Source organism: Scyliorhinus canicula, chromosome 4, assembly GCF_902713615.1.
Source record: "Scyliorhinus canicula chromosome 4, sScyCan1.1, whole genome shotgun sequence".
Classification (NCBI taxonomy): domain Eukaryota; kingdom Metazoa; phylum Chordata; class Chondrichthyes; order Carcharhiniformes; family Scyliorhinidae; genus Scyliorhinus; species Scyliorhinus canicula.
In genome coordinates, this window is record NC_052149.1 from 178,734,734 (window position 1) to 178,759,719 (window position 24,986).

The following is a 24,986-nucleotide window of genomic DNA, read 5'->3' on the forward strand; positions in this document are numbered from 1 at the left end:
TGCAGTGGTTAGCACTGCTGTCTCACGGCGCCGAGGTCCCAGGCTCAATCCTGGTTCTGGATCACTGTCCTTGTGGAGTTTGCACATTGTCCCCGTGTTTTCATGGGTTTCGCCCCCACAACCCAAAAATGTGCAGGCTAGGTGGATTGGCGACACTAAATTGCCCCTTAATTGAAAAAAATGAATTGGGTACTCAAATTTTTTTTAAAAAATTGTGCTTTCCTCTTTACAGTTAATTACAGTGGATGAGAGTTACAAGACCCGATTAGAGTTCAGTATAACACCCGATGAAGTACAGCGAAACATGAATGAAATAATTGTGTAAGTTATCAAGCCTCTTCTCAAAATAGATGCTGGTTGTACTTAAGTGTAACTAAACATTGCGGCCGCAATTCAGCAGACAAAAGTTAAAGTCCAGTTTGAGGCGTGCTTAGCGGATCATTTCTCAGCGGCTACAGCACCTAGAAATACTCTGCTATTCAACGGCACTTTGACATTTACTTTTGGCCTTGGTGAGTTTCTCTCCACTGAGACTGCACTTAGAGATTTCCTGCTGGCGAGATCAGCTCGCTGGCAGCAGCAGCTGTTCGGAGATCGGGGAGCCATTTTGAGCGGCAACCCAATCTACCCCCCCCCCCCCTTTCAGGCCAGCCCTCACCCCAAAACTTTGTTGAGGCCCCTGGGAATCCTCCTCCAATTGGCAATCCCCTCCTGAGACCAACCCCTGGCAGTGCCAACCTGGCATCTGAGCACCCTGGCACTGCCAACCTGGCAGTGGCTGTGGCACCTGGCAGCGGCACCCTGGCAGTGCCAGGGTGGCAATACCAAAGTTATTGGATGACACTAACAGACCGCCTGAGTGCCAGGGAGAATGCCAGGGTACCACTCTACCCTGTCCCCGACCACCAGGTGTCTCTAATGCACTGCGGGGCCCCCTGAGGTGCCATTAAGCCTGATCCACATTTGTGTAGACCCGTACTAAATCGTGCCCTGGCGCGGTCTCGCAGGTACGGCTGTTTGAGTCCCGGGTGCTGGTGTCTGGGTGTTTAAATGTTACAAATAAGGCTCATTTAAATATCCAGATCTGGATCTTGTCCAGCGAGGGCGAGATCCAGATCGCTCCAGGTTGAGCGAATCGATGACTCGAAATTGGTTCGGCGCCCGGCATGGAGTCCGATTTGGGCTCTCGCACGATTCCCCCTTTGCACATGGATCCGCAACGGTGTTGCTGAATTGTGCAATGTATTTAATTCCTTGCAAATCTTTTAATACGTGTTTTATTCTGTTTATAGGATTCTTCGGGAAGCTACACATTCAAATCCATATGTAGCAGGTGTGAATGCTGTCAGCAATGAAAAAGTACAAAGATTAGCCAGGTATAGTGTAGATATTCTCATATTCTATCATCAGAATTTACCTAAAGGGTAGCAACAAATTAATTGGAGATTGGAGCTCAGTGACGATGTTTATTAAAAAATGTCAGATGGATGAATTTTCCTTTGACATGTTTCATATATACTTGAAAATATATGTTAAATGTACACAGAATTAATTTTATGATAATTTTTCCAGGATAATTGAGATATCAGATAATGCAACGCCTAGCTTGTATTTATTTTCAAAATAAATGTCACAAAAAACTACATTCATAACAAGGTGATAAAAATTGTTTTGAACACATCTCATAATTTCAACATGCTGAAGATGAACTTTGATTATCAAATTTTTCTTACAGAAACGCGGCAAAAGCTGTTATGGAGGTATATTTTGTATATAACAATGGAACAGCCATTCCTCCTGAAAATATGAATAGGTATGTGTTACGTGTGCATCTTTTGTCACTTGTGTGTACTTAAGGTGAGGAAAATATTCCACATGAAAGGGGAGATACCGAGCACGGGATTTTCTGCGTCCCCCATGGACTGTTTCATGGCAATGGAGGGGCCTGCCATTAAGATGCTGCCACTGTCAGTGGGGTTTTCTGTTTTATGCATTTCCCGGCGTTGGGAAACCTGCGGCAAGGGTTCACTGTCGGTGGAACTGGAAGATCCGCTGCCGAGAATGGCTGGCAAATTCTGGTCAGATTGTGGCTTTGATTCAGCACTTTCTTTTCGGAAGTCTGTGCTCCGCAAAATATTCACAGCATGGAAATCGGAGCAGGGTTGAAGGGAAGAGGGAAATGGGTAGCATTGAAGGAAATGGGGGGCCAGATGTCAGCGCAGAGGGAGAGGAAAGACAGAAATTCATTGAATCCCGAAGGTGCAGAAACCGAGTCTGCACCGACCTGACCAAGAGTTCCCTGCCTAGACCCACTCCCTCACCCTAACCTTGTTACTTACTTAACCTGCACATCTTTGGTCACTAAAGAACAATTTTATCACGGCCAATCCACCTAACCTGGGCATCTTTTAACTACGGGAGAAAATGGAGCTCCTGGATGAAACCCATGCAGACACGGGGAGAATGAGCAAACTCCACACAGTCACCCAAGGCCATAACTGAACCCGGGTCCCTGGCGCTGTGAGGCAGCAGTCCTTACTGGTAGCACGATAATGGCATGGCAGAGAAAGGGGGACAGGAATAATTTAATAAAGGCAGGAATGGATGTTGCTTGTTCTCTCTTATTAGGATTATAAATCTACCAAATGTGAAGTATTAATGTGCCAAAACAAAATAAAAATATTTCACATTTACTATCAATATTAAAAGTTTGAGGGCAGCATGGTGGCAGAGTAGTAAGTACAGTCCCACAATCCAAAAATGTGCAGATTAGGTCGATTGGCCACGCTAAATAAAATTGCCCGTTAGAGTCTAAAGATATGCAGGTTAGGTGGAGTTACAGGGATAGGGCAAGGGAGTGAGACAAATTATATTTTTCTTTTAAATTAATATTAACATGGTTATTACCACGACACACAAGTAATGACTTACCTAAATCTGCATCACATGACTCCTCATCATTTAGGGGCCTCACGGTAGCATGGTGGTTAGCATCAATGCTTCACAGCTCCAGGGTCCCAGGTTCGATTCCCGGCTGGGTCACTGTCTGTGTGGAGTCTGCACGTCCTCCCCGTGTGTGCGTGGGTTTCCCCCGGGTGCTCCGGTTTCCTCCCACAGTCCAAAGATGTGCGGGTTAGGTGGATTGGCCATGATAAATTGCCCGTAGTGTAAGGTTAATGGGGGGATTGTTGGGTTACGGGTATACGGGTTACGTGGGTTTAAGTAGGGTGATCATTGCTCGGCACAACATCGAGGGCCGAAGGGCCTGTTCTGTGCTGTACTGTTCTATGTTCTATGTTCTATGTTCATCCTCCAGAAAGAAAGAAGGATTTGGGGCTCGAGGTTCCGCTTTGGGTGCAATTGGCAAAATTGTGTCCAGTTTGTGAACAATTTTTATTTCTTGAGTGTCTGTTCAACATAATCTGCGTACCTCCGCATGCAAAATCTGACATGAAATTTAAGAAGAAAAAATCCCAGGCGGAATTCTCTAATCCCGTGGCAGAGTGTCCACAGCGTCGTAAACGGGCCGACCCAATGACTAATTCTGGCCCGCAAAAGGGGCCAGCACGGCACTTGAGCGGTTCACGCCGCTCCAGTTGCTGATCCCGGCACGAACTGGGCGGCGCGGGATCCGCACATGCGCAGTGGCTTCCTTCAATGCGCCAGCCCCGACGCAACATGGCGCAGGATTACAGGGGCCGGCGCGAAAGAAACAAGGCCCCCAGCCAGAGAAGCCGGCCCGCCGACCGGTGGGCCCCAATCGCGATGCAGGCCCCCCTGGGGTCGATCGCCCCATTCCCCCCCCCCCCCCCCCCCCCCCCCCCCCCCCCCAAACAGGCCGCCCCCGACCCTTCCATGCTGAGGCCCCGCCGCTGAGAGCAGGTGTGGACGCCGCCGGCGGGACTCGGCATTTTTATGATGGCCGTTCGGCCCATCTCGGGCCGAGAATCAGCAGGGGGGGGCGGTGTAGAGCGGCCCCTGATCGGCGCCGCACCAACCACGCCGGCGCCAATGGTGCCGATTCTCCGCTCTGTGGAGAATCCCGTTGGGGCGGCGTGGCGCGATTCGCACCGGCCGCGGGGATTCACCAGCCCGGCCCCGGACTGAGAGAATCCCACCCCTCTTGTTGTGTTTCAATGGGTGTGGTTTGATCACAAAAAGGTTTGCAATCACAATATCGATCCATCATGGATTTTAATCATTAAAAATTCCTTTTATAAGAAAAATAGAACCATTTGCTAGTTGCTTGGGGGTATAGTGGTCAGTTTCGTAGTAAAAACAAAAGAAAATTACATTCAAAAGCATTTAAAACCTGCCTATTCGTGTCCTGGAGCCCAAATAAACTGTTTAATTTTGTTTTGAGAGACTGCTTGAATGCCAGAAAATTAGAACAATTCATAAAAACTCCCAATGGTGATTCATTCATTGTGGGGAGATGTACAGTTTTGTGAGTGCTGTCAAATGGCTCGCAATTTTTCTTAAACTAGTTCGGAAATTGCAGAAACTCAATTTACACCACATCAATTGCACTTGAAATTCTGTTGATTTTGGGTGAATTGTGACAAAACAAGCAGCAGAGAAATATGGAAACTCTACCCCTATGTTTGCATAGCGCCTTCATATCCAGTACAACCAAGTATCCATTCAGCAGTTATTTTGTTTGCAGCATCAAAAGCAAATGAGTAAATAACCAGTTAACCTTTCTTTGGTTGTGTTATTTGAGTGAGGTATGCTGGTCAGGGCTTTGACTGGTGGCACCGGTCTCGGAGAAATTCAGGACATACTAATGGGTCATCACTCCTACCACGTGGAATTCCAACTCACGCTGGCGTCAGATTCGCTGGCGTCGGTATTGGCGCTGGCGAGCCTAACAAGCTGGAGCTGCATATAAGCTCTCCACTCCCCACACACTCTCATTCCAGCTGATAAGGTGCCACCCCGGAGAACTGCCCACGATCCACAGGTACAGAGCTGGTGATACTGCTGGATGCCATGGAGGAGGGGCAGGGCACCCTGTTCCTCGGGGTGGGAAGCCGGCTGCTACCCGCTGACATCAACAAGGCCTGGGTGCAGGTGGCAGAGGCAGGGAGCATCGTGGGCCCCATCACAAGGACCGGTCAGCAGTGCCAGAAAAAGCTGCATGAACCTCATCAGGGAGGCCTGGGTGTGTCACCACATCCTGGCACCACCCCCTTCCTACACACCCGCACCCCCATCCAGCCCCCACCAGGCAGATCGGTAGGCAGTGCTGGATTATGATTGGCAACCCTCCAGGCCAGACATGGTGGGTCACCACCTGCATTCCCACCGGCATCACCCCCCGTCCCACACACCCCTCACCCCCAAACTCCCAGAGGGCGACTGCATCCCACCTGCTGGCAGCCGCCCTTACACCCCACCCTGCACCACATGCCAAATCTTGTGCTGTGGCTGGGGTGAGGGAGGTGTGTGTGTGTGTGTGTGTGTGGGGGGGGGGGGGGGGGGGCTGTATGGGCCCGGTGATGTGGGGTGCAGTCAGAGATAACCCCAGTAGCCACCGTCGTACGCAGCAGGAGCGTGGGGCCAGAGAGGCGAGGTGCCGTGTAGTTGGGCCTACCCGGTACGTGACCCATCACCGCTCATCGTGTGATGGAATGGCTAGCAGCATGCAGGGATCACCCAGATGGACAGTGGTATGTGGCACTGGAGCGGGAGTCAGATGTTGTTAGATGTTGCCAGACGTTGCGGAGCACCTGAACCCATTGCAGAGCAGGTCCTCATCTTTCTCCGCCCATGGGGCAGACCTACTGATGATTCCGACTCAGGGTCACCACCCTGTGGTGCAGCTTGTCGGAAGCTCGCAGAGGGTGGTGGTGCAGTGATGGGGGTGCAGATTGTCCACTGGGGGGAGGGGCCATGTAGTGGTTGGATGGGACGGTTGAGCTGCCGGTGGCCAGGCCACTAGCTAGCGAACCTGGAGGCCATCAAGTTGTCCCATGCGCCGTGGGCCTGGTGCAAATGTTGTGCGACCGCCTATGCTTGCCCGGCCCCATGTCCTGCCCATCCTGGCCCTCCTCCACATGTTCCTCGTTGGACAGGAAATGCCATTCCTTCACCTCCTCCTCCAGCATGTCAGCCATCTGCAGTGTGATGTTGTGGAGGATTCAACAGGCCACCACGATGGGGGAGACCCTCCTAGGGATGTACTGGATCGGTAGACAGTGCTGGGTTATGATTGGCAACCCTCCAGGCCAGACATGGTGGGCCACCACCTGCATTCCCACCGGCACCACCCCCCGTCCAACACACCCCTCACCCCCAAACTCCCAGAGGGCGACTGCATCCCACCTGCTGGCGGTCCAGGCACCTGAACTGTGCCTTCACCATGCCAATACACTGCTCGATGATGCCCCTAGTCGCTGCATGAACATCATTATACCTGTTCTCTGCGTCGGCCTGAGAACTCCAGATTGATGTCATCAGCCACAACAGTAGCAGATAACCTTTAATAATAATCTTTATTGTCACAAGTAGGCTTACGTAACACTGCAATGATGTTACTGTGAAAAGCCCCTAGTCGCCACATTCTGCTGCCTGTTCAGGTCACAGAGTGTGAATTCAGAATGTCCAAATTACCCAATAACACGTCTTTCAGGACTTGTGGGAGGAAACCGGAGCACCTGGAGGAAACCCACACAGGGAGAATGTGCAGACTCCAAACAGACAGTGACCCAAGCCGGGAATCGAACTGTGCTACCATGCATTCAGGAGCCAGCACCTTACTTTGGGGAGCGCCTCAAAGGTGTCGGACGCCATTGAGTGTGTTAGGACAAAGGTACCGAGCGCAGGTGGTCACACACCAGCTGTACATTGAGGGAGTGGAACCTCTTCCGATTGATGAAGGGCAGCCCTTCATGCTCCGGTGCCCATAGGGGAACATGTGTCCGATTAATCACCCCCTGGAGCTGGGGCAGCGAAACTTGCTGCCAGGGTAACCTGGGCTCAGTCCACGCTGAATGCAATGTATTGAGCTGCCAGGGCATACAGGGCACCGTTATGGCATCTCTGCACTGAGGTCTGGGAAATCCCAGACAGGTCCCCACTTGGCGCCTGGAAGGACCCTGTGGCATAGAAGTTCAGGGCCACCGTCACCTTGATGGCCACCGGGAAGGGTGTCCTCCCTTATACCCCTGCGTTTCCAGATGCTCCATGATCTGGCACAGATGTCGCAGGGCCTTCCTGTTCAACTGCAGGCATTGGCGACTTGTTCGGTCTAGCAAGTCCTCGTACAACATGCGCTGCCGGTATACACGAGGCCTGATGCGATGCCTCCTTCCCACCTCCTCCTCGGCCTGTTGGACAGCTGGCTCTCCACCGTCACTAGCTGGCTCCTGAACCTCTGGGGCAGGCTCCAGTTCTGCGGTGTCCTCCATGAGCAGCTCCTGCTCATTCACCCTGCACCTGGCAGCGCTGTGGCAGCCAGGCAGGTGCCAACCACACCCGGCTGTACACCAAAACCATTTTCTGCAAAGGGTAAAGGGCAGACATGTTAGCATGGTGCATACTCCTGTGCCCAACCACATCCAACAGTTTACACGGTGGCCCTATCCTGCACTGCAGTCCCTGACCCCGCATGTCCCCCTCCTGATCATAGCCCCACCCCCCCGGGCGTTTCCCCGACACTCTTCCCTTCACACCGTGCCCTTGACCCCGCTCGTGCCTGTCACCGGGGGGCCACCTGTCCCGCCACCCGTCCCTGCCAGCATTATGTTCTCGGGCCTTTGTCCCGCGCTCTCCTGTGGGGTTTACTGTGGGTGCCATCCTTGGGTGGGCCACATGCTACCATGCCAGGAATGTCCCACCTTGTTGCAGGTTGGCACCACGTACCAGAAACCCACACCATGCCTGGTGGCATGCTTGCGGGCAGGGACTGCGAACGAGGCTGGTCGGGGGAGGGTGGGCACCTGTTGGTGCCGTAGCTGTAGTGTGCCTCGTGTCCTGTGTGCAAAGCACAGGCTGTGCTTACCTGTCCAAGGAAGGGTTGGAGGGGAGCAGTTGAGCAGTGGGCAGGCTGGGTTTTGTGACGGCTGATGGTTCTGCAGGGTGGACTGACTGATGGTGCCACTGGTGGCGTACCCGCCCTGAGGAGGCAGTGTCCCAGGGGGTGATGAGGTCCACTGTTAGGGGCTCCGCTCTGCACCCTACCCCTCCTCTCACCCTGCAGTGGGTCAGCACCCCGGATGGGTGCATTGAGGGGTGCCAACACCAAGTGGGCTACTGTCTGCTTTGGACCACGCCCATCCCATTGATGTGTTAGCGGGGGGAGGGGGGGGTCAGAGGGTTCCTGGGAGGGGGGTCAAAGGGCACCCATAGGGCCAGTTTCGCTCTGCACATTTACGGGTCACAATGGGCACTCAGTGACGTGCGCATCCAGATGGCTGCCTTGTAAGCCATGGCAATGCCGATATGTGCCCGGATACCCCGGACCCGTGGGGACACCCCAGGCCCACAGCCCACCTTCTGGTCTCCCCCCACTATGCCCCATGACCCTGACAGAGGACTCCCCAACCAGTGGCATAACTGGTAGCCCACTGTTGCACCTTTGGAAACATGTCTTCCCTCCTCTCTCACTCTCAGCATGCCACAGCACCCGGTTCCCATTTTAAAACACCACAAGTGAACCACGTTGTTGTCCCTTCCGCCTGATGGAGGTGGAGCATCGTGGTAGGTGGAGACTATCGCGTTGTGCCCGTTAATGATATGCTAAGGGCCGTTACAGTGGAATTGGTATGCCGGCGTGGGGTGTGGAACGCATTCCTGCCGCTATCGAGGCACTAGAACATGGCGTTCCGTTGCTGACCTTGATTTTCCGCTGACGTGCGATTCTCCATCCGATCGGGATTTACGATTCCAGCGTTGCTGCGCGCAAACTCCCGCCCCTTGTTCTTCTTTCAACCTGGACATTGCATCTTTTTATGTCATCTGAAAAAGGCTATTAGTTTTTTTTAATTTTAATTTTAGAGTACCCAATTATTTTTTTCCAATTAAGAGGCAATTTAGTGTGACCAATCCACCTACTCTGCACATTCCCGTACCAGCCTCCCCGGACAGGCGCCGGAATGTGGCGACTAGGGGCTTTTCACAGTAACTTCATTGAAGTCTACTTGTGACAATAAGCGATTTTCATTTCATTTTCATTTTCATTTCATTTCATTTTTGGGTTGTGGGGGCAAAACCCACGCAGACACGGGGAGAATGTGCAAACTCCACACGGACAGTGACCCAGAGCCGGGATCGAACCTGGGACCTCAGCGCCGTGAGGCAGCTGTGCTAACCACTAGGCCACCGTGCTGCCCAAAAGGCTATTAGTTAAACGTAATTGCTGGGATTGTAATTTTGCTCCATGATATTTCTAATCCAGGGTTCACATTAAATTTTTCAATATTCTTTTGTTCCTTCTTTATTGCTATTTAGCATTATCACAAAGTTACTAACCTGGTTAATTAATATCCTCATCAAAGTCTCCTATTTTCTGCCTCAACTAATTAGTTAATCAATTTCAATTAAACATGTGAGCGACATTACAAAAATCATGCTCTTTATTTCTCTATTTAACACGTGCATAACCGACGAGCCTCCCCGTTGTCAAGAAGGCAGACTTCATTCAATGTCAGTATTGTTCGACTTTCACTGCAGTAGTCACCAATCACTTCAGGACTGTGATTACCATTCTGTATCATCTAGTTAATTTCCAAATTTAGCTCACTCTGAATTTGATTTTCTCCTTTCCAGCATTCTGCAGTTTAACCCTGAGGCTGTGAAGGAACTGATAGATCTTGGTCTTTTGAATATTGTAAGTACTGAAATAAGTTTGGAAAATAAATGAGCACAGAGGATTTATTTTAACCTGGAAATTGGAAGTGTCAAAATTGGACATATTGAGAGTATGACATTTCCAGTCATGAGTTATGTATCTGAGTTATTCAGTTGCCTGAAGGGCAATAACATTGGTTAAAAAAAAAATGGCAACCTACGTCAGTTACAATTGGGCTTATTTTCATTTTTATGAGGGCAGCATACTGGCAGGAGCTGGCCGACTGCCAGTTATACAAAGTCAGTGGAAGTGGAAATCAGGCTGTTGCTGGGCCAGAATTCTCCATTTGAAAGACTATGGGCGAGATCTACCAGACGTGTTGGGTGGGATTCTCTGATCCTGAGGCGAAGTGTTGACGCCATCGTAAACGCCATCGCGTTTTACGACGGCGTCAACAGGCCCCCAGGAGCAGCGATTCTGACCCCTACAGTAGGCCAGCACGGCACTGGAGCGACCCATACCGCTCAAACGGGCGCCGCGGCCATGCGAATGCACGCTACGACCGGCACGAATGCGCACATGTGCACCGCGACTGGCGTGATTGCGCGCATGCGCGGTGGCTTCCTTGTTTGCTCCGGCCCCGACGCAACATGGCGTAGGGCTACAGGGGCCGGCACTGAGCAAAAGAGGCCCCCAGCCTGAGAGGCCGGCCCGCAGATCGGTAGGCCCTGATCGCGGGCCAGGCCACAGTGGAGGCCCCCCCCCCGGGGTCGGCCCCCCATCACCGCCCCCACCAGACTGCCCCCGAAAGGATACACGCTGAGGCCCCGCCGGGTAAGACCACACAAGGACGGCCCGGTGATTCTTCTCCCCGACCGGGGCTGAGAATCCCGCCCATTGAGTCCGAAAAGCAGTGTGGTGTGGCCGGGTGGCACTGCCAGCTTGCAGTGGCACTGCCAGGGTGGAAGGCTGACACTGCCAAGGTTCCAAGTTAGCATTTTTTGCACAATGAGTATTGGGCCCAGGGGGGGGGGGGGGGGGGGGGGGAAGAGGCCGAGGACCTCCTTATAGGTGATTTGGGGCTTGGGGGGTGGGGGGACAGGTTCAGAGGTCGTGTCAGGGGGTTAAGAAATCAGGAAAACATTGAAAAATGGCGTCCCGATCTCCCCCCTACACTGAGGCATTCGGTGGGTACAGCTCCTCAGTGCAGAAAACGGGACTAAGTGCGGCTGTGCTACCCCACTGAGGCCTTGATCTACCCAAATGGGGGCGCTCCGAATGCTGAGAAACACTATGGGACTCAGTTCCCATTTGGGTAGATCGCACCCTATGTTTGCCCGCCGTAGCTGAATTGCATCTGATTTGCACTCACACTGGGTTGGGAAATCAGGAAGTGTGTCACAATTCATAGCCATTCAAATTTTTCCATGGTGAGAATTGTGAGGGATTCCCTAGGGATTCCTGCTATTGAGCCACCATTTTGAACGGGGGACCAACTAGTGATGTCCGGTGGCTGGTCCCACCTTGCCCCCCGCAACGTAATTCAGCCCTACCCCGTGAGATTTTCTGAGTCTTCTCCCCCTCACACTCTGAGGGTGACCCAACCCCTCCTACAAGAGCCCCCCCATGAGCGATATTCCGGCCAGAGCCCCCAACTGTGACCTCCTATTTAGAGAGATTCCCACCGGAGACCCTCTAATTAGGGAGAACCCTACCAGGATTTCCTTAATTAGAGAGACCCCCACCAGAGCCCCCCCCCCCCCCCCCCCCGCCGCCCCCCGACCCCCAAGAGAGACCCCTGCCTGGAAGTTACAGAGCAGTACAGACAGAGGTAGTGAAAAAAAAGTACTCCTTTAAAACTCACCTGTGCAATACCCCTGCTGGCTCAGGCAGAGGAAGCAGAACTTGTCAATTCCTGGAAAAAGAAAACCAGTTAGCTGGATTGAAATCCACTCAGATCTTAGATCATTAAAAGCATTGGACTGGTTAGTTTCACAGCTGGGTACCCAATAGGATGGAAATGAATCTTAATGACCCATTTGCACCCTCCCGTTGGTGCCAGGTGATTCTCTAAACGCGAGATTCTCTGCCTCATTGGGAATTCCGCTACCAGCACGGGTGGAGAAGAAGCTAGCCCTGATCTGCTACAAAAACAGAGAATGTTGGAATAAGTCAGCAGATCTGACAGCATTTGTACGCAGCGAAAACAAAGTTAACGTTCCAAGTCCATTTGACTCTTCATTGGAATTAAAAGAGAAAAATGTGTTGCATATTATATGGTAGCTGGGAGAGATTGTGGCAAGATGTGGCAAACTTAAGAACAAGAGACAGGTGACTTGGTGTGTGTGTATCAGGGGCTGGAGGTGGGGGTGGGGGAGGGTTTTTCAATTGAGACAAAAAAATTGCATTAACTCAGCACCTTGGCCTGCTGCATTGCTCCAGTGAAGCCCAACGCAAGCTGGAGGAGCAGCACTTCATCTTCTGACTTACGCTCATTACAGCCCTCAAGACTCAACAATGAGGAGGGGACATAGCCTTAAATTGAGGGGTAATAGATATAGGACAGAGGTCAGAGGTAGGTTTTTTACGCAAAGAGTGGTGAGGCTGTGGAATGCCCTACCTGCAACAGTAGTGAACTCGCCAACATTGAGGGCATTTAAAAGTTTATTGGATAAGCATATGGATGATAATGGCATAATGTAGGTTAGATGGCCTTTAGTTTTTGACTTCCCATGTCGGTGCAACATCGTGGGCCGAAGGGCCTGTACTGCGCTGTATCGTTCTATGTTCTATGTTCTAATGAGTTCAGCAATTTTAAACTTTGGCATTTCTCCTCTGCCTTAAACCCTTTTTAAAAACATCCTACACCACACACACACCACACTCGTGCACCGCATACTCACGCACCACACTCTCACTCACACACACACACACGACCATCTGTCTCTTGTTCTCTGAGTCACGATTTCCTCAGGGTCTCCGTTGTGAAGGTGTGTCTCGCACGCTGCTTCCTTCCGCCTCTGGTCAGAAGTCTCGATGCCTCTGCATGGAGTCTTCGCTGCTAGAAGGTCCGGGAGTTTGATTCTTATTCTCCTCCCCATGCCTTTCCAGAATGTTCTCTGGCCCCCAGCCGGTGAGGTCACAGGGTGAGAGTGGCACTACCCCTTGGAGTTACTATTGGCCACCCAGCGGAACATTGGTGGTCCATTTCTTGGTGCATTGTTTGTATGTAACCTTGTCAATTCAAAACAAGAGCTGATTGTCTCTTGATGGGTGATTGATAGGGTAGGTCCAGACATGTCCTGGCAGGTTGTCTGAGTTTCAGTGTCATCAAACTTGGCCAAGTGTGGTGCATGAGTGTGGTGTAGGATGTTGAAAAAAAAGGGTTTAAGACGGAGGAGAAACGTCAAAGTCTAAAATTGCTGAACTCAATGTTGAGTCCTGAGAGCTGTAATGTGCGTAATTAGAAGATAAAATGCTGTTCCTCTAACTTGCGTTGGGCTTCACTGGAGCATTGCAGCAGGCCAAGTTCGAATTCCCATCCAGCTGTTTGCTGGAGCTGACGGTGGCTTGATTTCAAAATGTTCAATTTTTCAAATTAAAGTGTTTTATCGGCCTAAAATCCAGGCTATTCCAGATTAACACAATTGCAAATATCTTGCAATAAAGGCCGATGCAGCCTTCCAAATTGTTGACTACCTATGTGTTAACTTCATGTGATTATCTATTTAAGTCAGAGTATTACTTGTAATGGCTTCTCTTCCTACTCATGCACGATTATCTCTGGTGTCCCCCAAAATCAATTCTTGGTCTCCTCCTATTTCTCATCTACATGCCCCTTGGTGAACATGAACCAAAAGCAGAGTACTAGTTTTCACTTGTGTGCTGATGACACTCTGCTCGACCTCACTATCAGTTCTCTTGACTCCTCTCCTGTTGCTAAATTATTAAACTGTTTATCTGACATCCAGTGCTGGATGAGCAGAAATTTCCTCCATTAAATATTGCCAAAACGTAGCCATTGTTTTTGGTTCCATATGGAAACAGTCTTAAACTAAAGCAACCTGTTTGCAATCTTGGTTTCCTACTTGATCCCAAGATGAGCTTCTGACCATATATTCACAATATCAGCAAGCCTAGGCCCTAAGCTCTGGAATTCCTGCTGTATACATCTCTGCCTCCTTACTATGCTTTCTATCTTTTTAAAAAAATGTTTTTTATTGAGTTTTCATATTTTATATCCAACAAATTACAAATTATTAGAGAGAAAAAAACAGGCAAAAATTAACATGTATATTTACAGGTAAGCATCTTCATAATAACAACTGTGGCTGCCCCTTTTAGCCGGCATACATATTTTACATTCCCCCAATATGGCCGAGGCACATGTTTATAGGAAATTATTTACAGTTTGGTTTTGGGCCTTAGCTAGCCATCAAACCCCCATAACAAACCCGTAGCTCCCCCCTTCCCCCGATTCCCGTCCATTTTCCCCTGATTCTTGGCCACCCAACTATTCTTCCTCTTGTTCGTTCGCCACAAACAGGTCCCGGAACAATTGCATGAATGGCTCCCACGTTCTGTGGAAGCCGTCGTCTGACCCTCGGATGGCGAATTTGATTTTCTCCATTTGGAGAGATTCCGAGAGGTCGGACAGCCAGTCTGCAGCTCTGGGCGGTGCTGCTGACCGCCAGCCAAACAGGATTCTACGGAGGGCGATCAGGGAGGCAAAGGCAAGGGCATCCGCCCTCCTCCCCAGGAATAGATCTGGCTGGTCTGAAACCCCGAAGACCGCCACTATCGGGCATGGCTCCACCCTCACCCCCACCACTTTGGACATAGCCTCGAAGAAGGCTGTCCAGTACTCCACAAGTCTGGGGCAAGACCAGAACATGTGGGCGTGGTTGGCCGGGCCTCTTTGGCACCGTTCACATCTGTCCTCCACCTCCGGGAAGAACCTACTCATACGGTTTCTTGTTAAGTGGGCTCTATGTACCACTTTTAGTTGCGTCAGGCTGAGCCTTGCGCACGTAGAGGTGGAGTTGACCCTATGCAGTGCTTCGCTCCAGAGTCCCCACCCTATCTCAATCCCCAGGTCGTCCTCCCATTTCATTCTTGTTGCGTCCAGTACGGTGTCGTCCCTTTCTACCAGTCGGTCATACATGTCGCTACAGTTCCCTTTCTCTAGGATACTTGCGTCCAGTAGGTCTTCCAGTAGTGTCTGTCGTGGCGGTTGTGGGTACGTCTTTGTCTCCTTTCGTAGGAAGTTTTTGAGCTGCAGGTACCGTAGCTCGTTTGCTTTCTATCTTTAAGACACTCCTTCAAACCCACCTCTTTGATCAAGCCGAACATCTCCTTATGTGGCTTCATGTCATATTTTGTTTTATAATGTTCTTGTGAAGCACCATGGGTATTTTAAGTAAAGGTTGTTCATTTCACAGTTCCCCACATTATAGTCACCTTCTACCCAATCTTTTAACTGGTTTATATCCCTTTGCAACATCTTTGCATCCTCCTCATACTTTGCGTGCATTATAATAAAAAAGAAAGTCCAGTTTGGGCATGTTTATCGGGGTGTTTCCGATGCTTGCATCACTGAGAACGACCCCCCTATTAAATGGGACACTGCTTCTTTTCTGGGCCTCGGTGAGGAACTTTGACTCATTTCCTGTACTGATGAGCTCAGCTCCAATTAGGGGGTCCTTTAGCTCCCCCCCCCCTCCCCCTGCACTCCCCCTCCAGTCCCTGCACATGGACACCTTGGCCCCAGCTGGAGGTGCCCATGTCAGCCTGGCAGAGCCACTGCTGCCAGGCAGTGCCACTGATGTACCCAGCCAGTGCCCATGGCAGCCTGACAGTTCCACCTGGGCACCCTGGCACTGCCAGGGTACCACCCTGCCCAGAGCCTGACCACCAGAGGGCCTCCGATCACCTGGGAGACACCCCCCCTTCCTCAAGTGTGGAAATCAGTGCTTAATGCCGCTATGGTGGGTCCCCAAGGTGAGGCCATTCGATCCTATACCTTGAGGAACTCCGACATAGACATATTCAAGTGAGACTAACTACCTACTTGAATATGCAAATCTGGATCCCATCCATTGAGGGCGAAATCCAGGTTGCAACGAGAATCGTAAATCTTGCGAGCTTTAACGGCCTTGGCGCATCCTTGGTTCGGGCGCGATGAGGCCGGTAGATCACGCCCTTTACTTCTTCACCTAACTTTGCATCATCAGCAAACTTGAACGCATTAGACCCAGTCCCTCATCTAAGTTACTGATTTAGATTTTAAGTAGCTGTAAGCCAAAAACGGATCATTGTGGCACCCCATAAGAACATAAGAACATAAGAACTAGGAGCAGGAGTAGGCCATCTGGCCCCTCGAGCCTGCTCCGCCATTTAATGAGATCATGGCTGATCTTTTGTGGACTCAGCTCCACTTTCCGGCCCGAACACCATAACCCTTAATCCCTTTATTCTTCAAAAAACTATCTATCTTTACCTTAGAAACATGTATTGAAGGAGCCTCAACTGCTTCACTGGGCAAGGAATTCCATAGATTCACAACCCTTTGGGTGAAGAAGTTCCTCCTAAACTAAAGTCCTAAATCTACTTCCCCTTATTTTGAGGCTATGTCCCCTAGTTCTGCTTTCACCCGCCAGTGGAAACAACCTGCCCGCATCTATCCTATCTATTCCCTTCATAATTTCAAATGTTTCTATAAGACCCCCCCTCATCCTTCTAAATTCCAACGAGTACAGTCCTAGTCTACTCAACCTCTCCTCATAATCCAACCCCTTCAGATCTGGGATTAACCTAGTGAATCTCCTCTGCACACCCTCCAGTGCCAGTACGTCCTTTCTCAAGTAAGGAGACCAAAACTGAACACAATACTCCAGGTGTGGCCTCACTAACACCTTATACAATTGCAACATAACCTCCCTAGTCTTAAACTCCATCCCTCTAGCAATGAAGGACAACATTCCATTTGCCTTCTTAATCACCTGTTGCACCTGTAAACCAACCTTCTGTGACTCATGCACTAGTACACCCAAGTCTCTCTGCACAGCAGCATGCTTTAATATTTTATCGTTTAAATAATAATCCAGTTTGCTGTTATTCCTACCAAAATGGATAACCTCACATTTGTCAACATTGTATTCCATCTGCCAGACCCTAGCCCATTCACTTAACCTGTCCAAATCCCTCTGCAGACTTCCAGTATCCGCTGCACTTTTCGCTTTACCACTCACCTTAGTGTCATCTGCAAACGTGGACACATTGCCCTTGGTCCCCAACTCTAAATCATCTATGTAAATTGTGAACAATTGTGGGCCCAACACGGATCCCTGAGGGACACCACTAGCTACTGACTGCCAACCAGAGAAACACCCATTTATCCCCACTCTTTGCTTTCTATTAATTAACCAATCCTCTATCCATGCTACTACTTTACCCTTAATGCCATGCATCTTTATCTTATGCAGCAACCTTTTGTGTGGCACCTTGCCAAAGGCTTTCTGGTTATGCCCTGGCATCCTAAGTATGGCCTATTTATTCCTACTTTCAGTTTTCTGTCCTCTAACCTATCCTAAATCATTCTCGGGTGGGATGACAGGAAACTGTGATCTTGAATCAAATGTGGGAGAATTGGTTGGTCTATTGGAATCATTATTAGGATTTCTCTTTGTCCATCTCCCATTGCCTTCCATCCCATTTATATTTGTCAAATGACTTTTTTGGATGATTTGCTATAAAATTTAATTCTGTTAACATGATGTTACTGAATTTTGTATCTTTCAGAAAGAACCAGCTGAACCTATTGATACAGCCAGACCGCTTCTTTTTACAATCGGTGGTTTAGTGGCAGCTTTCATTATTTTGATAGCCATCATGATAACTATTGTGGTTTGCAGTCGACAAAGGTATTTGCATCAGCATCACACAGACCATCAGGGAAAACCTGCATGTGCATTTCCTTTAAAAGATTTTATTTAAGCCCTCCCAATGGTTCAGTAAGTTTATTCAATGAGCAGATGAGCTATTGGAAGATTTTAGGCTGGATCGCTGGTTTTTGCTGACTTGCTGATGTCAGCTATGATGGGAGGAGTTCTACAATTGGCCCACTTCTGCTCCTCCAGGTTCACAGAAATAATTTCAAACTTACCTCCGCTCCATCCTCCTCTTGGCTCCATTACCTGATATGAGTGTACATGGCCCACGTCCTGCCCATTTCTAACGTAAATTTACAACCAGGCTATGTCCCCAATTTGCATATTAGAACCATCTGAGACATGCTGACCGTTCAGCATTCAATGGCACGCTCCTATGACAATGTTCTTGGCCGTTAACAGACAGTAAGGTTACCATTTTGAGGCAGTTACTGAGATGTCAATGCCAAGCAAAGGACGTGAATATTGACTCCCACAAAATGTAAAAAAAATCAATCTGTTTGGGTGTCTTCTTTCCTCTAGTTTGGCTCGGCAGGAAAACCAGAACAGTTTTGCGTGCTGGCCTTTGACTAAATTGTATTATGTTAAAATTCTTCATTGGAGCCCAGACTGTTTTTATGCCCCCCTGTTGCCTGCTGAGAAGAGGAGGTTAAAATCAAATGCAGCAGGCTCTTTTGGAGATGTCAGTGGGCGAGTTGCACAGATGATTTGAACTGCTTTGAACTGCTTTCCCACATATTAGGCAGGGGTATAATTGCCCCTAACATATCTGTTCATTACATGCTTGATTTTTCAGTCAGGACATAAGGTGTTCAGTGTTCCACTGTATACATAATAGAATATCACAATGCCATCTACATTACACAATGCTACTTTAAAAATGATCATAGAGGAAATGGTAGGTGATAACTTCCTGACTTCCTACTGTGAAAATATGCTTCCAGACTGTAGCCTTCTGATCACGTACAGGCTGACACAGGTGCTGTGCTGAAAGTGTCACTTTGCAGTGATTAATCATTATTCATATATTATCACCCAAAAGGCAGACCAATCTGTCGACAATACTTAGAACTGTGGTTCGGTGATCTGAAGGTATTCTAACTGGAGCAAGTACATATATCTGTGTATTTGACAGAAAATATTCTCAATTCAGACTCCAGGACTTCTCCCAGTTGCCCTTGGAGTGGACTCTGAAGTTTTCGAAATATGGCCAGCTGGACCATTTTCAAAAACAATTAATTCTGTAGAAAATAATTCTTTTTAGAATTATGTCAATTCAAATACATTGGGCAAAATTCTCCCAAAAGATTGCTAAGTATAATTTTGGGCAGGAATCACATGGTGATATCCCCGTGTGTATGGGCTTGATCCATATCGCAATTCATCCACAAAATAATTTTTTTGGAGCTTGGAGAGATTCTCACAGAAATATTCCCCCCCGGGGCGGCATTCTCCCCTACCCGGCGTGACAGAGGGTCCCGGAGTAGGGGAGTGGCGCCAACCACTCAGGGGTCGGGCCTCCCCAAAGGTGGGGAATTCTCCCCACCTTTGGGGGCCAGCCCCGCGCCGGAGCGGTTGGCACCAGAAGACCGGTGCACAAAACCGGCGCCCCCGGCAGCGGGGCTGGCCGAAAGGCTTTCGCCGGTCCGTGCTTGCGCCGGCAGTGACGTCAACGGCAGTCACTGCCGGCGCATGCGCGATGTGGGGTTCTCTTCCGCTTCCGCCATGGCGGAGGCCGTGGCGGCCGCGGAGGAAAATAGTGCAGCAAGGGCACTGGCCCGGAGTCTGAGTGGGGGCCAGTCCACCGTGGGGGCACCCCCCCCGGGGTTCGATCGCCCCCCCCGCCCCCCCAGGACCCCGGGGGCCTGCTCGCACCGCTGATCCCGCCGTTCCAGAGGTGGTTCAAACCTCGGCGGCGGGAGAGGCCTCCCAGCGGCGGGACTTCGGCCCATCCAGGCCGGAGAATCACCGCAGGGGCCTCTCCGATCGGAGTGGCGAGATTCCACCGCCGCCACTTCCCGGGTGGCGGAGAATCTCTGCAATCTAACTGAATTCGATCTCAGTGTGTAGCAAGTGGGATTCTCCGTTTCTGTGACTAAGTGTTGACGCCGGCGCAGAATTCGCGCAGTTCCAGACAGCAAAACTGGCACCAAACCTGGACCGATTCAGCGACTGTTGAGGGGCTAGCACCGGCGCTACGTGGAACACAATCGATTCCAATGAGAAATGGTGTGGGATTCGCCGGTTTTGCGATTGACACTCAGGAGGCTGACAAGCTGTAGGCACATATACACACTGCACTCCCCACACACACCATCCTAGCCAACAAGATGGCAGTAAGACAAGTGGCCCTACGCTTCACGAATGTTGAGCTGGAGACCCTCCAGGACGCAGTGGAGGAGAGGAGGATGACCCTGTACCCCGGCCTGGGAAGGAGGCTGCCAACCACTGCCATTCACCATGCCTGGGTGCTGGTGACAGAGGCGGTCAGTGCCGTGGACAAGACTGTCCGGACCGGCCAGCAGTGCCAGAAAAAACTGCAAGACCTCCTCAGAGCGGCCAGGGTGAGTAATGCCTCTGGCACTAACCCCCGTCTCACACACCCATAATCTGACTCCGCCCCCCCACCCCCAGAATCCGGAGGCAGCAGAATCCCCACCCTGCACCACATGCCAGCACCCATAACGGCCGCCATGGCCGGTGCCCTGACCACTGAGGCCACCAGCTACTCATCCCCTGGCCTGCATGCGCAGACTGTGTAACACTGTCGCTTTCTGTTTGTGCCAATGAACAAGTAGTTACCCCAGCAACTCCGGTACAGAATGACTGCTGTGGGTGAAACACAGACTCTTATGCTCCGCCTGCTGGGCGGAACCAGCAGGCAGGTTCCACCACTCATACTACAGTATAAGGTACATCCTACCTAGGTACCGCGATACCCCTAATATAGCCTACCACAAGGACCACCCGAGGGAGTGGACAGTCGGAGGGCAGGCTGACCCAATGGATCAGCTGCCGTCCAGGTGGGTTTTGGACTTCTGGAACATCCAATCCCAGCGATCATAGAGATCAGTCACAGAGCCAGGGACTACATGAGTGGTTGTCAGCGAGCATCCAGTACCTACAGGTGTAGTTGGAGGAGTCCAACCGAGTGAAGGAACAGGAGCTAGTGCCGACCATGTGTGCCACCCAGGCCAACACCACACGGGTGGCGTCTGCGATGGAGGCATTGGGGACAACGGTTTTGGTTATGGATCAGCTTATCCTGGGGCCTTCTGCAAAGGCCTTGGCTGAGTGCCAAGACAGGATTGCCACCTTACAGGCAACCATGTGCCAGAACCACCTGGAAATTGCAGTGGCGCTCCTGAGCATGGCCCAGTCACAGCAGGCCATGGCTGGGAACGTTGGATGCATTGCGCAGGTGCTGGCCGATGTGCTGCAGACACAGGGAGGTGGCCCAGTCCCAGAGGGAGCTGGCGTAGTCACTACCTCATGTGATACAGACACAGAAGGTTGTGGCACAGTCAATCGGTGATGCGGTGCAGTCCCAGCAGCGATGGTCCACATCCTGTGCTCCATGGCCGCGAACATGCACTCATATGTCCCCCGCCATGACCCCAACCCCCACCCTCGATGCCTGAAGTGTGCAGCTCACAATGCCCCCTCTGTGTTCCTGTAGGAGAGGTTGACCCACAATAGTCAGGAAAGGGCCCAGACAGGCACCGGGATACAGGACTTCAGCGTCCTCACCCCAAACTAGAAATGAGTCCCAGAGGTCGCAGAGGTGGCCAAGGGCAAATCGGTCATCGACGTCGAGATCATGCCTACGCCGCAGAGGTGAGTATCCACCGGCCCTCACCCAGATGACCTGTCACCAGACATGGACCCATTGCATTTCAATCTGTTGGCGATTATGTAGCTCACCTAAGATCCTTACACTTTGACATATCTTTGTGTCACATGCAAATCTGAAGACAGTTCACTTTAACCCAGATTATTGGTAAAAATACTGAAGGACAACTACATTAAATAAGTCCCCGTGGGACTCCAATACTTATTGGTTTCCACTAAGAACCACTGCGATTAGTAACTGCAGGACTGACCCGTATATAGTGACCTTTTATGTTACACCTTGGAAAACCTTTTTGAAAACCAAGAAATGCATTGTTGAATGGATTTCTGACATCCACCAATGTTATAACTTCCTCAAAAAGTTCAACCAGATTGATAAGGCAGGATCTGCTTTCCCAGAAGCCATATGAAGATTTTCAAATGTCCCTATGTTGTCAGGTGATTGTATGGTGTACCTCAATGTGGTGAATGTATAATATGCATAATTCACACTGTGCATCACTGTGCCCCTGTGGGCTCCATCTGTGAGCCGTTGCCCGGCTCTGCCCACAGGGGGAGATGAGGAGCATGTACAGATCTCCACCCTTAGCTCCGCCCATGGCTCCGCCCATGGCCCCTCCCACAACTGGAAGTATAAAGTGCTGCGGTCTTGCGAGCCTGCCCTCAGTTTATCTGGTCGCAGGCAGACTCAGTTGTAAGTCGATTAAAGCCACAGTTTACTTCTACTCGAGTCTTGAGTGAATTGATGGTCGCATCAATTTAATCGACTTAAAAAACCACCATGGAATCAACCCTCAAACCTGATCGACTGGAACTCGATCCACAGGCCGCAGAAGCGAAGGAAATATTTCTGCATTGGCTTCGGTGCTTCAAGGCCTACCTGGCTGCGTTGACTACCTCCGCTGTTACTGAAGAGCAGAAACACGCACGGGTGAGCCATCGCATTTTTACTCAACTCGATAGTACCGACTCGTATACCGAAGCCCTCGCAATACTCGCCCGTCTGTACGTGCGGCCCGTAAATGAAGTTTACGCGCGGCATATTTTTACTACCCGCCGCCAGCGCCCCGCAGAGTCGCTAGAAGACTACCTGCGTGACCTAAAAGCTCTAGCACGGGAATGTAACTTCCAGGCTGTGACTGCCTCCCAGCACATGGAACTCGCCGTCCGAGATGTGTATGTTGCAGGGGTCCGGTCTAATTACGTGAGCCAGTGTCTCCTTGAAAAAGGGGCCCAGAACCTGGGGGACACAGTAACGCTAGCAACCTCGCTGGAGGTCGCTTTTCAAAGTTTGAACTTATTCCCAGCCGACCACGCAACCCTATCGTGGACCCCCGACCAGAGACTACCCCAGGCCTGCGCCGTGCGGCTACCCGCCCACCACGGAGCGCCATCATGCCACTTTTGCAGCCAGCTCCAACGCCCACGGCAGCACTACCTGGCCCACAACGTGACCTGCAGTAGCTGCGGACGGAAAGGACACTTTGCAAAGCTATGCCTGGCTAAAACCAAATCCTCAAACACGAACGCTATCCAGAACAATTGCCCCTCCAACTCTCAGGCCCGCAGACCCTGTAATGTGGCAGCGTGTCTGCCGCCTCTGCCTCCGCAATACATGTGCGACTCATGGGGGCCGCCATCTTGGCAATCCTCCCCCACGCGGCCGGCCATGTGCGAGTCATGGGGGCTGCCATCTTGGGCGCCATCTTCCTCGCCGCCCGTCACGTGCGATCCACAGGGGCCACCATCTTGGAAGCCATCTTCCTCGCTGCCCGCCACGTGCGACCCACGGGGGCCGCCATCTTGGCCATCATCCGATATGCAAATCGACGACTACGACCTCCGTGGACAGTCATCACGGGGCTGCTCCAGCACCGCTGATCAAGCCACCGACTACCCGCAACTTAACGCAGTCACTCTGGACCAGTCGCGGCCAAAGCACCTCAGAAGCCCCATGATGTCCGTTCAGGTCAACGGATCAAGACTCTTTGACTCCGGGAGCACCGAGAGTTTCGTTCATCCAGACCTGGTAAGACGCTGTTCGCTCCCTAGCTTTCCAGCATGGCAAACTATCTCCCTTGCCTCGGAGTTGCACTCGGTCAAGATACAAGGGCGCACTGTTGCGACATTAACGATACAGGGCGGCAACTATCCCAACTTCCAATTGTATGTCCTCCCAGACCTCTGCGCCCCTCTCCTACTCGGACTCGATTTTCAATGCAATCTTAGAAGCCTAACATTCAGCTTCGGCAGACCCCTGCCCCCTCTCACTATATGCAGCTTAGCGACTCTAAAAATCGACCCCGCTCCACTCTTCGCTAACCTCACCGCTAACTGCAAACCCGTGGCCACTCGCAGCAGGCGGTATAGCCTGCAGGACAGGGTATTTATTAGAGCCGAAGTCCAGCGACTCTTACGTGAGGGAGTCAGAGAGGCCAGTAATAGCCCCTGGAGAGCTCAGGTGGTGGTCGTCAAGACCGGGGAAAAGTTCCGGATGGTGGTTGATTACAGCCAGACCATTAACCGGTTCACGCACCTCGATGCGTACCCCCTCCCCAGAATTGCAGACATGGTCAACCAGATCGCCACGGTGGATCTGAAGTCTGCATACCACCAGCTCCCAATCCGTCCAGAGGACCGCCACTACACGGTGTTCGAGGCAGACGACCATCTCTTCCATTTCCTCCGGGTCCCCTTTGGCGTCACGAATGGGGTCTCGGTGTTCCAACGAGCAATGGACCGAACGGTCGACCAGTACGGGCTGCAGGCCACGTTTCTGTAATTGGATAACGTCACCATCTGTGGCCACGACCAGCAGGACCACGATGCCAACCACCACCGATTTCTCCAAACCGCCCAAAACTCAACCTCACATACAATAAGGAGAAATGCGTTTTCCGCACAACCAGATTAGCCATCCTCGGTTATGTCGTGGAAAACGGGGTCCTAGGGCCTGACTCTGACCACTCCCTCACTATTCCAGGGCCCTAAAGGGGCTGTTTAGCACACTGGGCTAAATCGCTGGCTTTGAAAGCAGACCAAGGCAGGCCAGCAGCACGTTTCGATTCCCGTAAGAGCCTCCCCGAACAGGCGCCGGAATGTGGCGACTAGGGGCTTTTCACCGTAACTTCATTAAAGCCTACTCATGACAATAAGCGATTTTCATTTCATTTCATTTCAAGAGCCTTGGATTCTTCTCCTATTACACCCAGTGGGTCCCCCAGTATGTGGACAAAGCCTGCCCACTATTTAAGACCACACTCTTTCCACTGTCAGCCGAGGCCCGCCAGGCCTTCAACTGCATTAAGGAGGACATCGCCAAAGCCACCATGTGGGCGGTAGATGAATCCGTCCCCTTTCAAGTGGAGAGCGACGCCTCAGAGGTCGCTCTC

General features: G+C 51.1%; 1 protein-coding gene across 2 annotated transcripts in view; it reads left to right on the top strand.

Moving 5' to 3' along the window:
* cdhr2 (cadherin related family member 2) overlaps window positions 1-24,986 on the top strand; it is a 397,792-nt gene that overhangs the window by 341,212 nt on the left and 31,594 nt on the right. For both annotated transcript variants that reach the window (XM_038795617.1, XM_038795618.1), the window contains 5 exons: window positions 233-321; window positions 1,293-1,376; window positions 1,736-1,813; window positions 9,772-9,832; window positions 17,594-17,715. In XM_038795617.1, coding sequence (XP_038651545.1) covers window positions 233-321; window positions 1,293-1,376; window positions 1,736-1,813; window positions 9,772-9,832; window positions 17,594-17,715 — 434 coding nt within the window. The remainder of the gene's footprint in view (window positions 1-232; window positions 322-1,292; window positions 1,377-1,735; window positions 1,814-9,771; window positions 9,833-17,593; window positions 17,716-24,986) is intronic.